Genomic DNA, 14,790 nt, shown 5'->3' with positions numbered 1-14,790 from the left:
CAACGTTGACTTTGCCTTGTGTTTATACTGCAATGCTATCAAAACAATAATAGCATACAGAGCAAAACTTATAATCTAAAACAATGGAGCAAATCCAATACATCATGGGATTAGAGTGTTTGTAAAACATAATTTGAAAGATGGTGACTTTATTTATGCCTTTTTTGGGGCAAGTAATCTTTCAAGAAATGGTACAGAGATGTGGAGTTGGTGATATTCCTGTACCTAACAAAAATAAGGTCTTTATATAAGACCATATATATATGTGTGTATGTGTGTGTATATATATGTATACACATATATATACACATATACGTACATGTATATGTATATATATATATATTCCTTCTTACATAGTTCTTCTTATATATATGAGGAATAAGCATTTTTTCCTTTTTTATTTGAAACAAAATTTTTTACTGAAAAAATTTTTGAATGTTTATTTACTTTTGAGAGACAGACACAGAATATGAGCAGGGGAGAGGCAGAAACAGAGGGAGACCCCGAGTCTGAAGCAGGCTCCAGGCTCTGAGCTGTCGGCACAGAGCCTGACGCGGGGGTCGAACTCACGGACTGGGAGATCATGACCTGAGCTGAAGTCAGACGCTCCACTGACTCAAGCCACCCAGGTGTCCCAGCATTTTTTCCTCTTTAATGATAACTGGGAAGGTGACTGGAATAAAAAAGAAAGAAAAAAAACTGTGTACACTAAGTGTAAAATCTTAATGCTGAACAAAATTACAGCTGAGGGGTAAGCACTAGCCATAATGCGAAACTAAGTAGTATAGAAAATAAGCTACTTGGTAACCCAGGCAAACGTGCCCATAGCTGAGAAGAACCTGATCTGCAAATTTAGACCCACACATAGTTAGATGGATCCCACTCTGCACATCAAAAAGTCTCAGTATTCTTAAGACTGGCTTCATTAAATTCTGAAAACGTATTAATATTTATGGTGACAGCCATTTGTGTGAAAAAAGAAAATTGGTGCCATGCTATTTAAAAATGAATAACTTTGCCGCTCAACAAAAAATGACAATAAATGTAACCTAAGTCATTTGGGTCATTAATGACCAAGACTGTGCCTGATAGGACTCCCATTTGAAGGAATCAGAAATATTTGGATTATAAACCCAAGTTCTCACTAATATACTTGGCAACAATGTCATTTCCCCCGAGTTATCGATAAATATTGTAGGATGTAATAATTTATCAAGTTAATTAAACGATATGGGACTCTTTAGATTTTTCACAGAGAGGCTATGTCGGAGAAGAAATAATTACAGTAAATTAAAAATGAAGATAAAAATAGTTCCTAATTATTCTTCCAAAATGAACACATAAATTTCGATTCAAAAGAGTTTTTTACATTATCTTGTAATAGGTACTGAGTGCATACAATAAGCCAGGTAATGCACCTGCAGAGAAATATAAGGAATGAGCTGTGGCCTTTGAGACAGTGACAGTCTAGCTGGGCAGATCAGATATACACCTAAAGGAGACAGGGGCCAGTATTAAAGTCTAATGACTTCTCCAATATTGTTCCTATGAAAAAACAATTGAAAGAGAAATACACTTTTATTATACAAAGGGCTTAATACAGGGACACTCAGTACCTTGACTGGGATTCGAAATGGAGATCATGTGCTTTATCACATTATAATCTCTGTGACCACAGGGCAGCCACATCAGTGAAAGTGGATATTTCCTCCTCCACAAGCAGCACTCAAAACTCAGCCAGACACACAGAAGTCACCAAAGGCCGCTTTTTCTTGGAGATGTAACCTAAATGTGTCTCTTTGTCATCACATAGTTTACTGTGCTTATTCCTTTGTTCAAATACGTATCTCAGTAAACATTTACTAAGCGCCGGGCAATGGAGATACAAAGACAGATGAAGGTCTGATTCTCAAGCTCACGGACCTGCATGTGAATAAATAAAACAGTGCATTAAATGCCACAAAAGATGTGAATCCGGGGTGCTTGGGGAGCCACAGCATGGTAGTCTCAGAGCAAGTGAGGGCGGCGGTCCTGAGGGGGGCAGGTGAGGGAGAAAGGTGAAGGAAAGCGGGGAGGGAGAGCCCAGCAGAGAGAGGCACACAGGAAAAAGCCAGAACCTTCACAGAATGTGTCCAGGAGATGGGAAAGGCTGCGGAAGGAAGGGGCTCTGCATGGAGGTGAGAGAAGGCTGAGAAGGGAGCTGGAGAAGCGTCCGGAGAAGGTGGCCGGGGCCAGAGGAGGAAGGATGGTAATGGCCCAAGCTAGGAAGAGTGGGCTTTGGTGCACAGGCAGGTGGTCCTCTGATCACTGTGGCAGCAGCACTTGGATGTGGTGGAAGAGAGAGATCTTGAAAAGGAGTGAGGAGGCTACTGCAAAACTCCCAGCAATGAGCCGTCGGGGTCTCAATAAAGGCCGCGGCTGTGCAGAAAGAGGTGGGGGGGGGGGGGCAAGATCCAAGACTTAGAAGGCGGACTGGACGGGACATGGTGACTTACTGAGTCCAGAGAAAGAATTGCCTCTCAGCTTACATCGCATGGGGATGGTTTGAATAAATCCTACTTCCTGTTTTCGACAGCAAGTGACCTAGGGTGTCCTGATGGTACTCCGCTATCACGACTCGGATCCCGGGTCAAGCTCACTTACGGGTGCCGAGGGCTGTCACAACAGGCACAGAGTGAGGCCCAGGGAGAGGAAATGCTTCCAGAAAGGGGACCTGATGATTCACACGTCCATGTTCCCCAGACACCGCCGGTAAGGAACAGCAACATGGAGACTGGGGAGGCCCCAGGATGGGGATCCCCTGCCCTTTTGGGAAGAATCTTTGTCTCAACCGTACGGAAAGATGAAGTCCATTCGGTTTTTCTGGAAGAGCTCCGAGGCTAAGGTGCTGTGCGGAGGGGCCAGCCAGGGATGGACCATCCCAGGGGGGCAGGCTTACCGACGAGGGCCCGAGCTCAGACTGGGGAAGCTGGGAATCGGGGAAGGAGACTGTGGGGAGCAGGGCACAACAGGCCCAGGCCGTGCTGGGTCCACGAACCACGCGGGTGTCTTCTGGCCGGTGCTCACGCAAGGAAAATGGGATCCTGGGGATGAGGGGGTAAGCCAAAAACCGGAAGAAGTGGAATGGGCAGGAAGCGAGAGGTCAGCACGAGGTCAGGAGGCTTCTCGTGTCTGCCTGGGAAGGGCTGGCCCTTTTGAGGACGACCTGACGACACAGAGAGAGGGAGAGGATCGTGCCTGGCTCTGGCACGGGGACTCAGCCTTCGGGGAGGCGGGTGGGTTGTGATGGGCTCCAGGGGTCGCAGGAACTGGGGAGCGGATGGGCATTCTTCTGGGGAGACGGTTCACAGCTTTCGTCCGTTTTGCCAAGCGGCCTGTGACTGCTACACCTTGAGACCCACCATTCTGGAAATGCGCCTGAGCTCCCCAAGGCAGCTCTGCTCGGGGAGCCAGGGGCTGACTCCAGATCACAAAGGTCGTGGTCATGGTCAAGGGAGATCATGGAAGGGACTCGGGTTCCCTCACAGCAAGGCATTTAAAGGCTCCCACACCAGCCTGAGCAAAGCCTTTCTGGAGATGAGTGTTGTGTATCGTTTAAAAAAGTTCCACAGTCTGAGTCAGGGTCAAGACCCAAGGGGGTGGATGAGAGGGAGCTGGCTTCAGGACCTCTTCACTGACCTTCCTTAAGACAACAAATCTTCCAAAAATAAAAAATAAAGAAGCCAATCTCCAGGGACTCATTCCTGATGAAGAGACATGTTTGACTTCGTCCTGTCAGTACTGGGCTCAAGAAACACTAATAAACAGCAAGTCTCGTGCAACGGCTCTTTTACATTTGACTCCCTACCCCCCTGCCTTTTTTTTTTTTTTTGGCATAGGAACCTGTGGTTTTAGAAGACACAGAAAAAAATGGCTTTCCATATTAAAGAGGCAAGAAGCACACAGGCACACAAAGAGAAAATCTAAAATTGGAGAGGCTTGTACTAAACTCTAGGGAACGGAGAGTCACTTTTCACCCACATCCTGTGAGGGCAGAGAAAGCACAGGAAAAGGTTTCTACTCAAACGTGTGTGTGCGTGTGTGTGTGTGTGTGTGTGTTCGTTTTTCTTTTTTAAAGAAAAACATGAATCACTCATATCCACCCAGATAGCTGAATAGCTCAGCTGGACATTTTTGTTGTTGTTGTTGTTGGTTTGCTTTAGTTCCCTTGACTTGTGAAAAGATAATGAAAAACAAAAACTCCTTACAGCCAGCCATTACGCGTCAATTGTGAACAGCACATACTTTGTACCCAAGGAGGTGTGGGCGCCGCCCCTGACTTGCTAAGTAACGCTGGGCAGGTTGCTTGCCCTCTTTAAGAGCCTGATGATTCACCAGTTAAAATGGGAAGGAGAATGGTGACAAACTTCAAACGGATGTTGAGAAAATGAAAGGAAACGTACATCAAAAAATCCTAGGCTGGTCTGGCGCACTGGGCATTAAGAATAGGCGCTGCGGAGTAACTTCGTTGTCAATGAAACGACCCACTCAATGACATACCTTTGCACATCGTCATTCACATCCTAACAGGTAGAAAGAAACGACCCATAAATAGTAGGACTGTGTTTCTCAGCAAGGATTCGCCCCCTCCCCGGTGCACCAACGTGGGTCGTCTGTCCAGGGCCACACAAGGTCCGGAAAGCCACAGTCTGGAAGACACAGCTCATACGTCCCAGAAGCCTATCCACTCCTAGAGAAAGCCCTGGCCACCTCCGCTATGCCCAACTTAGCTTGGAGCTAGACGGTATTCCCAGGTTCACCTGGGGCACAAAACGCTCTTTCTGAGAACGTGTTCATCAGATGATCATCCTTCTTCAGAAGCCATCCCAGTTCCACTTCCATCGTTTTCTCCAAGGGAACCTTTACCTACTTTCTGTAAATTCACCCTATCGGGAAAAATCTCTCCCAGGTTTTGGGTCTTGTTATTTTGTTCCTAAGAGTGGCAGGCTGAGGGACTATGAATTCCTTCTTCCTTTTGACAATCCTGCAGGCAAAGTTACCACGTTATGGTCTTTGCTCTAAGTGTTGGGACTCATTCATGATGGCCCAAAATAATTTCAGCGAGCGTACTGCACCCACACCAAGTATCCAGGGAACTTCTCTCCCCAGTTGGAATGTTACCTGTGCCAAAATTTGTATATGGCTTTTCTTGCTAATCATTGCATTACACCCAATTCCTTTTCCCTCCGGTTTAACCACAGGGGAGGATGGAAAGCAAAAAAAAAAAAAAAAAAAAATTCTTGTTTAATTTTATCAAAGAAAGCTGACTTTGCTTTTTACTAAAATTCATAGACACTCTTAGACAATTCCCTTATCGTCCACCAATTCCTTCAACATCAAGGAAGCATGGATGGGCACTGGGATTGTTAACAAAGGGATTCCACACGTCTGTTCTGGACATTCCTTACCAAGGTGACATTATCACAGAAGCCTTTCCCAGGGCAATCCCGGCAATGGTATTTCCTTACCCGGCAGTCTCTCTGAAGTGTTTTCATGAGCGCGTTGTAAGTTTCTGTGTCAAAATATAAGCCTTCGTGCATGTCCTGCAGGAAATCCAAGTCCTTGAAGGTGGGGTTGGATTTCTCCCTCTCTTTTCGGGAAGCTCTTCGCTTGTACGTGGAGCCTTTCAGGTCATATGTGAAGTGCATTCTCATGGAGCGCGGTAAGACGTTGTTCATTACCACGATCCTGATGTTAATGCCCCCCGATTGCATGCAGTACAGTCCGTAAAATTTTGGCAAAAGAGTCCTCGGATTCTGGTTCAAATTCTAAAAAGAGAAAAAGGGAAAAAAATGTTTTAAATCTCCAATTTTCATAAAATAATGCTCCATCAAATATGTGCTTTCGTCCAATATGATAATGAAAAATGGAATGTGATTATCTTTATTAAAGGCCATAACTAGAGGCCCCTGGATGACTCAGTCGGTTAAGCCTCTGACTTCGGCTCAGATCATGATCTCGCGGTTCGTGAGTTCGAGCCCCGCGTCGGGCTCTGTGCTGACAGCTCAGAGCCTGGAGCCTGCTTCAGATTCGGTGTCTTCCTCTCTCTCTGGCCCTCCCCTGCTCCCACTCTGTTTCTCTCTCTCAAAAATAAATAAACTTTAAAGGCCATTACTAAAATATTGCTATTTCTGATCTGGCTCTTTCGGTGGTTCACTGGAACAGTAACTTGATCATTCTAAACCCATGGTATTAAAAGTAACTGAACTGAAAACAGAGTGTCCCAAATGAGACCCAACTCAAAACAGGGAAAGAATGGATTAGAGCCATGTGTGACTATGCTCTAAAGGAGCTAAAAAGAAAACTCACTGCTGGGGTCTAAAAGATGAGCACTTAAAATTTTAATAGCTCCTGAAAAAGTGTCTTCCAAAATGGGTAGACCAATTCACAGCCACACTTTGTTAGACCATCTGTTTCTTGTCACTCGTCACCAGGGCCACAAAGTATCAAGCTTTAAAGGCTCTGTAAGCAAGATCATTAAAAAATGGACACTTGTTCTCTCCAAAATGGGAATACCATGGATTATTAGAGAAATGTAACATTTTAATGTTATTTCTGGCCATTTCCAAAAGAATTATGCATTAATATCCTTTGCCTGTAGTTTTGGGTTATTGTTGGGAGTTTCTCAATATATTCTGAATATTTAGCATTTTCCTATTCTCTACAGGGCAAATATTTTCTTCCAGTCATGTTATCTTTTCTACTATTAAGAAATGCATGCCTATTTTTAGTGTTTCACTTTAAAAGTAGGAGAGAAATTAAGAAGTTTGCTGGAGGGCATTTATGTCACGAAAAGGCTCCCTACTACCCCTGATCCTTCTTCCAGTTCCCAACTTTAAAAAAAAATCTTTTTAAAAACATTTATTTATTTTTGAGAGACAGAGACATAGTGTGAGTAAGGGAGGGGCAGAGAGAGAGGGAGACACAGAATACAAAGCAGGCTCCAGGCTGCTGTCAGCACAGAGCCCGACATGGGGCTTGAACCCAAGAACTGTGAGATCATGACCTGAGCCAAAGTCGGACCCTCAACCAATGAGTCATGCAGGTGCCCCCCCTCCCCGCCAATTCCCAACTTTTATATATATTCCTATATATTTGTTATATAGATGTTATACCCCAAGCTTATAATTTCTTCTAGTTTCTTCCAAATTTTTACTAGTTTTGTTCACTTACATTTGGTTTTTACTCCATATGGAATTATTTCGTGTGTGTGTGTGTGTGTGTGTGTGTGTGTGTGTGTGTGAGAAAGATCTGAAAATAGGAATTATCTGACTCGATTGATCTATTTGTCTAGAACTATACTAATTCCACATCTTTAATATTAGTGCAGGTTTATGGATTTTTTTGGTACATGTTCCGGCAGATCCACCATTTTAATTCTTATCAAAACTATTTTGTCTGTTCTTACAACCTTCCCCTTCCACCGTTTATTTTTTTAAATGCTCTTAAAACGATATTTGTTTCCACTTTCTTTTGTTTGTTTTGCTTTCATTTTCAAATGAATCGGTTCAGGGAAAAATCCCACTGGCATTTTTTTTTTTTCAACACAGACCTAGTTCACTTTGTTTTCCTTGTATAAAACTATGTGGCGAACACAAGTGGAGCCTGGGTCTTCTGCACGGAGACTCTGGTGTGGGCTTCCCAAGATGGCCAGTGAATTCCTGATAGGGAGACTTGATGAACAGTCTCTTTCCAGAGGTGGGGAAGAGACAGGTGTAGGTCTTGGGAATCAAAAGTGGCCTTGGTGAAGTTGCCCGGGTGGCAGGGCAGACCCTGGCTGGCGTGTAGCAGTTGTCAGTACTGTCATCGTCCGTATCTTCTTGGGCTCAGGGACGGAGACAGTGCCAGTGCCCCTGGGGTCGAGGATGAAGCGCATCAGCACAGAGCCACAGCGGCCGGTCACCCCGCACGGGACAGTGTGGGGCTTGACGATCTTGTCCCCGAGTCACCTCACCACACAGGTCCCTGGCAAGTTTGGCAGGGATCACGGCCTCACGGTCGGCACTGGCTACCCCCCTGGAGCACTTAACACCCGACCGACGTGTCCATTGTCCTCTCCGATGGCCACAAATGCCTAGAACCTGGTCTGCTGGCCAGCACGGGTTTGCTTTTGCAGCAGCATATTCTTCAAAAGCTCCTCCTTGAGGGACACCCCCAGGAAAAAGTCAGTGATCTCAGATTCCTTGATGGGCAGGGAGAAGAGACAGATCTTCTCCAGATCGTCATGTCCTTGACCAGGTGGCCCAGCTTGGTGACCGGGATCCACTCCTTGTCCTCGACCCCCACCGTGGTCTCCCATTCCAGGGCCCCCAGACCCCCCAGGCTCATCGGCAGCACCGGGGTCAGCTGACACTTGGTGTTTTCTCAAAGAAGCCTTCACGATTGCAATTAGATTGGATTTCTAAACTGATGAGGGAGAACTGAAATCTTTACAATACTGAGTTCAGGAACGACGCGTGTCTCATTATTTCAGAACTTTGTATGTCTTTGAATAACAATTTGTAGTTTCTTTCATATTGATCTTACATATTTGTTTTTACAGATGCAAGCATTTTAGAGTTCTTATTACAAAAATTCTTTTAGGGGAGGCACCTGGGTGGCTCAGGCAGTTAAGCGTCAGACTGTTGATCTCGGCTCAGGTCATGATCTCATAGTTCCGGAGCTCGAGCCCGAAGTTGGGCTCTGTGCTGACAGTGTGGAGCCTACTGGAGGTGTTCTCTCTCTCTCTCTCTCTCTCTCTCTCTCTCTCTCTCTCTCCCCCCCCCCCCCCCTCCCCCTCTCCCCCTCTCCCTCTCTCTCTGCCCCTCCCCTGCTCATGCTCACTCTCTAAGTAGATAAACAAACTTAAAAAAATTCTTTTGGGGTTATTGTTTACACATTATAGTTCTTACTATAACTCGATTTCCTTATCAGAATTATAGTATGCTTTCATTTATTTGGATCTTTATTCTTCTAATCATGTTCACTACAAGTTCCTGTTGTCATACACAGGATATCCTTTTTTTTTTCCTTCTATTCTCCTACTCTGTATGATCTGCATAATGGAACACAGTGGCGTGTGTAGACCTATCTTATATCCTGCAAATCTGGACTCTCGTCATCTCTAGAAACTGCTGGCTAATTTTCTTGAAGTTTTGCTCCTTTTTTTTTTTAATGTTTATTTATTTTTGAGAGACAGAGAGAGACAGAGCACAAGGCGGGGGGCAGAGAGAGAGGGAGACACAGAATCCAGAGCAGGCTCCAGGCTCTGAGCCGTCAGCACAGAGCCTGACGTGGGGCTTGAACTCACAAGCTGTGAGATCATGACCTGAGCCGAAGTCAGACGCTCAACCGACTGAGTCACTTAGGTGCCCCAAGTTTTGCTCCTTTTTAACTGTTTTGTTTATAGAGAACTGTGTTTATACTTTTCTTCTATTTCTTTTTGTGCTCAAAAGTTATTGCTAGAAATTCTCACAAATACACCAGACAGGACCTCTATAGGACACCTTTATCTTTATTTCCAACGAAAGGGCACTTGTTCTTCTCCATGAGGCATTAGGTGAACTCTTGGAGACTGATGAGTGCATCGTACGTGTGTGTTCACTTATTTATGTTAAAAAACTTCACTCCCAGTTGAAAGAATTTTAATTAGGAAGAGATGCTGAATTCTGAATGCCTTCATTTCTACCCAACATTTATTTGGATCATCACGTGATGTTCACATTTTTTCTTGTTAACTGGGTAAATTATATTATTTGTTATGTTAGCTTACAAGTAAGATTCAGATAAACCACTTGTTTGACTAAAGGTTACAATTTCATTTAACTTTAATTGATTTCAAATTAAAAGCTGCATCTGGCTAAGGACTACCATATTGGACAATGCAGTTCTATCTAAGCTTAGAACTAAAGAAGTTTAAGACTTATTCACTTAGCAGGTGAGTAAAGTGCAATGTCAGTTTGATCCCAATTTTATATTATTTAAAAATGTGTGTATGAATAGAATATATCAGGAAGGACATACACCAAATGTTAGTAATATGTAGCTCTGGAAAAAGAATTAAAATTGGCTGCATTTTTCTGGCTTTTCTGGATCTTCTGTTTTCTCTAATACAAAGTACATAGACCATATGCTCTAAAACAATTTCCGTTTTGTTTAGGATTAAACCTTTAAAAGGTTTTTTAATGTTACTTATTTTTGAGAGAGAGAGAGACAGAGAGAGAGAGAGAGGCAGGCAGGGAGGGCGAGAGGGAAGGGCAGAGAGAGAGGGAGACACAGAATCCAAAGCAGGCTCCAGGCTCTGAGCTGTCAGGACAGAGGCCGACGCGGGGCTTGAACTCACAAACCGTGAGATCAAGACCTGAGTCGAAGTCAGACACTTAACCAACTGAGCCACCCAGGTGCCCCAGGAGCAAACAAACCTTTTAAAATCTGTGTCTGCTCTCCACTAAGATTTTTATTTAGATTTTTGACCCCTATATTTATGTGTATAATTTACAACACTTAATGTCTCCAGCAGATTCTGAAATTAAGTAGTATTTTTTTTAATGTTTTTATTTATTTTTGAGACAGAGAGAGACAGAACATGAGCGGGGAAGGGGCAGAGAGAGAGGGAGACACAGAATCTGAAGCAGGCTCCAGGCTCTGAGCTGTCAGCACAGAGCCTGATGCGGGGCTCGAACTCACAGACTATGAGATCATGACCTGAGCTGAAGTCGGACGCTTAACCAACTGAGCCACCCAGGCGCCCCTTAAGTAGTATTTTTACAGCTGTGTTTCACACACAGCTTAGCGCTCGATGAGCGCTAACCACTCATATTCCTACCGCGTACTGGACGCCAAGAGTCTTGTGATGCAATGCTTCCTCTATCCCGCATCCTGTACCCTTCCTCCATCACAACACTTGTCAAAGACACGCATTTCCCAGCTTTCACAGACTAAGGAGACTACAGCTCCGACGTTAAGTCACTTACTCGTGGTCACACAGTTAGGTGATGGCTGAGCTGGGATCTGAACCCAGGACGGTGTGGGTCAACTCTGCTCTACAACAAGGCTCCTTTACCTTGTAAAATCTATCCGATAACCGTTGCAGTATAATCCAAACACACCCCAAAGCTCACCAAAGGGAAAGAAACGTGGCACAGGGTCACTGTAAAAAGGCATAGGAAAAGAGGCGCCTGGGTGGCTTGGCTGATCAAGCGTCCAACTCTTGCTTTCGGCTCAGGTCATGATCTCATGGTTTTGTGAGACGGAGCCCCGCCCGTGTTGGGCTCTCTGCTGGCAGTGCGGAGCCCGCTTGGGATTCTCTCTCTCCCAATCTCTCTCTCTGCCCCTCCTCCGCTCACGCCTGTCTCTGTCTCTCTCCAAATAAACAAAGTCTTAAAAAATAAATCACAGATAAAGAAAACTAAATAATTTTTTTTAAAAGCATGGCGGCGGGGAGTGGGGGGGAACTGTGGTGGAAAATAATGAAATCTCAAGTAGGAGTTTACTGATGGGACGGTTACTTACCATGTAATAGCCTGGCAGTAGCTTCTGAAGGAACTCAGCTTCTTTATGCTGAACGGTTTTGATGATAAATTCATCATCGCTGGTCACAAAAAACAAGGATCCACTGGCTCCGGGGTTGGACAGCTCTATTAGAGGTTCACTACAGATGGAATACTACAAGAGTAGATAAATAAATGATTAAAAATACATTTAGCATACATGATGCTTCCAAGGAGGAAAATCGTAGGATTATGATCTTGGCCATTCTGAAACAGAAAGTTCTCTTCCATGAGCTTCCAAAGGAGGTTCCATGTACACTAAGAGGGCTCTCTGGGATTTCTAGAAATTTAATTGATCCATTTATCTTAATGATTCTATGACAAACAGAAACGCCTTCTCACCTCCAGTGTCATATGACAGAATCATGAATCATCATGTCTTTCCAACGAACGAACGTCAACAGTACTGTTGTCTAAGGTGTTTTGTTTTCACCAAGTGCCCATAAAATAATGACTGAAGGTACAACTTATACTGTGTATTTGTCACTTGAACACTAACACCCATTCTATTTGCTTTCCCAAAAGATGTCATCCACGCATGGTTTCAACACCTGTAGCTCCAGCCCAGATCTCTATAATGCTCCAGACCTGTACGCCTAACTTTTTAAAACATTTTTAATGTTTATTTATTTTTGAGAGGCAGAGACAGAGCAGGAGTGGGGAAGGAGCAGCGAGAGAGGGAGACACAGAATCCAAAGCAGGCTCCAGGCTCTGAGCTGTCAGCGCAGAGCCCGACGCGGGGCTTGAACTCCCGAACCGCGAGATCGTGACCTGAGCTGAAGTCGGCGCTTAACCGACGGAGTCACCCAGGCGCCCCTGTATGCCTAACTTTTTCAGTAGATATTTCTATTTGGTTACACCATAAGCACTTCACTTGTAACAAGTTCAAAGTCAAATTCATCTCAGGGCTATGGTCAGCCCCTATGATGCCTCTGTAGTAACTAGAAAGAGGTGATTTTCTTCTGGAAGATGGAGCTCTGGGTCAGATACAAGGTTGATAAGTAAAACAAAGGCTGGATTCCAGCCTCTACTTCTTCAGCTTAGCCAGGTATTCTTGGGCAGTGCACACCCTAAACAACTATACATGGCAACTCTACATCATGTGCATCCCTTCAACCTCTTTCTTTTCCCTAATTCAAGGATCGGAAACATTATTTATTCTGTTCCCAAACCAGAAACTTGGGCATCAACCTCGATGCCCCCCATTTCCTCATCTTTCGTACCCAGACTAGCGATGGTATCTGCCCGCTTCGTGCCATCTCTTTTGCTCATACCTCAATTCAGTGGTTTTACATCATGTCCTGATTGCTATGGGAGACTCCACCTTGCCTCAACTATCCACTCTCCATTTCTCTCCTGCATTTTCCACCAGGAAACCGGAGATCTTTCTAAGATGCCAATCTGATCAAGTCCTTCCATGCCGTCACATCTTTTGATGGTTTCCGACGTCTGGATAGATGAGAACACCCAAATCCCTTAACAGAGCTTTCAAGGCCATGCATGGCCCCACCTGTCCTTCCAACCTTCTCTTTCATCACTTCCCTCCTTAAAATCTAGCTTTAGCCACGAAGAGGTGCTTCCCATATTCTCAAATGTGCCAGCGACACTCAACTACGAGGACTGTGCATTTTCCTTTATCCCAAACAACTTCCATTCTACCTTCACCGGGCTATTACTCATTCATGTATTCATTTAACACTGAGAAAACTTCTGCTGAGCATCTGTTACGTCTCAAGCACTCATGAAGCTTAGAGCCCAGGAGGAGAAAACAGACGGTAACCAAGTAAATCAATTATACATCAGAACGCAGTTAAGTGCTGTGGAGAAAGATGAGGCACGGAAAGGGGGCAGAGTCCCAGCCGTGACTGAGGACTGGGCTGCGATAAACTTCAAGAAGGCTGGGTCACTAAAGCCTCACTGTGGGGGGGAGGGGGTGGGGACTTGAGCAGAGGCCTGCGGCTGTCTGGGGGAAGGGTGTGTCAGGGAGAGGGGAGCTCCAAATGCAAAGGTCTTGAGATCTGGGGACCTCAAGGCACAGCCAGGGGGCCAGTGGCCGGAGCAGAGTGAGCAGGGAGGGCTGCAAGCAAAGCGGCCAGAGGGCAGGTGGGCCAGACCGCACAGGGTGGCATGGGTCACTGCAAGGACTTGGAACTTTGCTCTAAGGGAGCTGAAAGCCGTTGGAAAGTCTGGAGCAGAGGACCGACCGCTCTGTCCACTGTGCTGAGAAGCCACCGCAGGTGGACAAAAGGAACACGCAGGGTGCACAGCAAGGGAGCGGCTGTGGGACGTCGCGTGCAGGGACGCGTGTGGGACTGGAGAGCACTTATTCTGGAGCCCTCTTCCCGCTCCCGTGCGTCTACAGCGTGTCTGCTTCCTGGCACCGCATCTCTGGTTCTCATCGTGGAAGTGACCACAAAATCCCTCACGTGCCTGTTCAGGATCCCGAGTCCCCACCAGCCTGCAGAACTCCACAAGGGCACCGGCTACTCATACCTTACGCGGTGACACAGGGCAGGATCGGTGCCTGGCACACAGCAGGCACGACACGAATTTTTGCCGGATGAAGGGCTGAATTTCACCAATTAAGGTGAAGGGCTGTCGATCTCACCAAAAACGTCAAAACAAACCCAAAAGAGAAGTCAATGTCTGGTTACGGAGCTCAGTGTTCATGAACTGAGGATCCCCATTACTGACTTAGAGAAACACCAAGTGTAGAGAAAAAGGTCAAGACCCAGCGTGTGAGATGAGACCAGTCCTGGTGAGGGGCAAAGGCGGGGGTTTAAACAGTCGCACCCTAAGGGTGCAAACGTTGGCAACATTGCCCAAAGCTTTCTACCTTGGGCTTCTGGATATTTAAGTGTCCATCACAGAAAAGGCTGAGAGGAGGGAGTAGGAGGTGGGGGAGTGGGGGACAAGGAGAGGGGAGGGAGAAACCGGGAGAAAAAACACTTAAAAGGCAGTTCTAACTGGTGACTTTAAATTCTCTTGCTTCGGCAGCACGTGGATGAGGGAAACACAATTTTCCAAGAAAAGAAAGAAGTAACTGCGTGCTGCCTTCTATCTTCTACTTCTTTCCTCCAGGCTTGCTTTTTCTTTTTCATGTGGATTTATTTATTTTGAGAGAGAGAAAGAGCACACGCAAGGCGGGGGTAGGAAGAGAGAGAGACAGAGAGACAGAACGTATCCCAAGCAGGTTGTGTGTTGTCGGCACAGAGTCCCTGAC

At 45.5% G+C, this 14,790-nt stretch overlaps 1 protein-coding gene and 1 pseudogene across 6 annotated transcripts in view; both read right to left on the bottom strand.

The window, feature by feature from the left end:
• Positions 1 to 14,790, bottom strand: part of PIP5K1B (phosphatidylinositol-4-phosphate 5-kinase type 1 beta) — a 311,111-nt gene that overhangs the window by 109,603 nt on the left and 186,718 nt on the right. For all 6 annotated transcript variants that reach the window (XM_042913813.1, XM_042913809.1, XM_042913812.1 and 3 more), the window contains 2 exons: positions 11,530 to 11,682; positions 5,508 to 5,807 (listed from right to left, as the gene is read on the bottom strand). In XM_042913813.1, the coding sequence (XP_042769747.1) occupies positions 5,508 to 5,807; positions 11,530 to 11,682 (453 nt within the window). The remainder of the gene's footprint in view (positions 1 to 5,507; positions 5,808 to 11,529; positions 11,683 to 14,790) is intronic.
• Positions 7,163 to 8,640, bottom strand: LOC122205425 (annotated as a pseudogene).

This window comes from Panthera leo, chromosome D4 (assembly GCF_018350215.1).
Source record: "Panthera leo isolate Ple1 chromosome D4, P.leo_Ple1_pat1.1, whole genome shotgun sequence".
Classification (NCBI taxonomy): domain Eukaryota; kingdom Metazoa; phylum Chordata; class Mammalia; order Carnivora; family Felidae; genus Panthera; species Panthera leo.
Note: the sequence above shows the minus strand (reverse complement) of the source record. Positions and strands in the feature narration are given on the sequence as shown.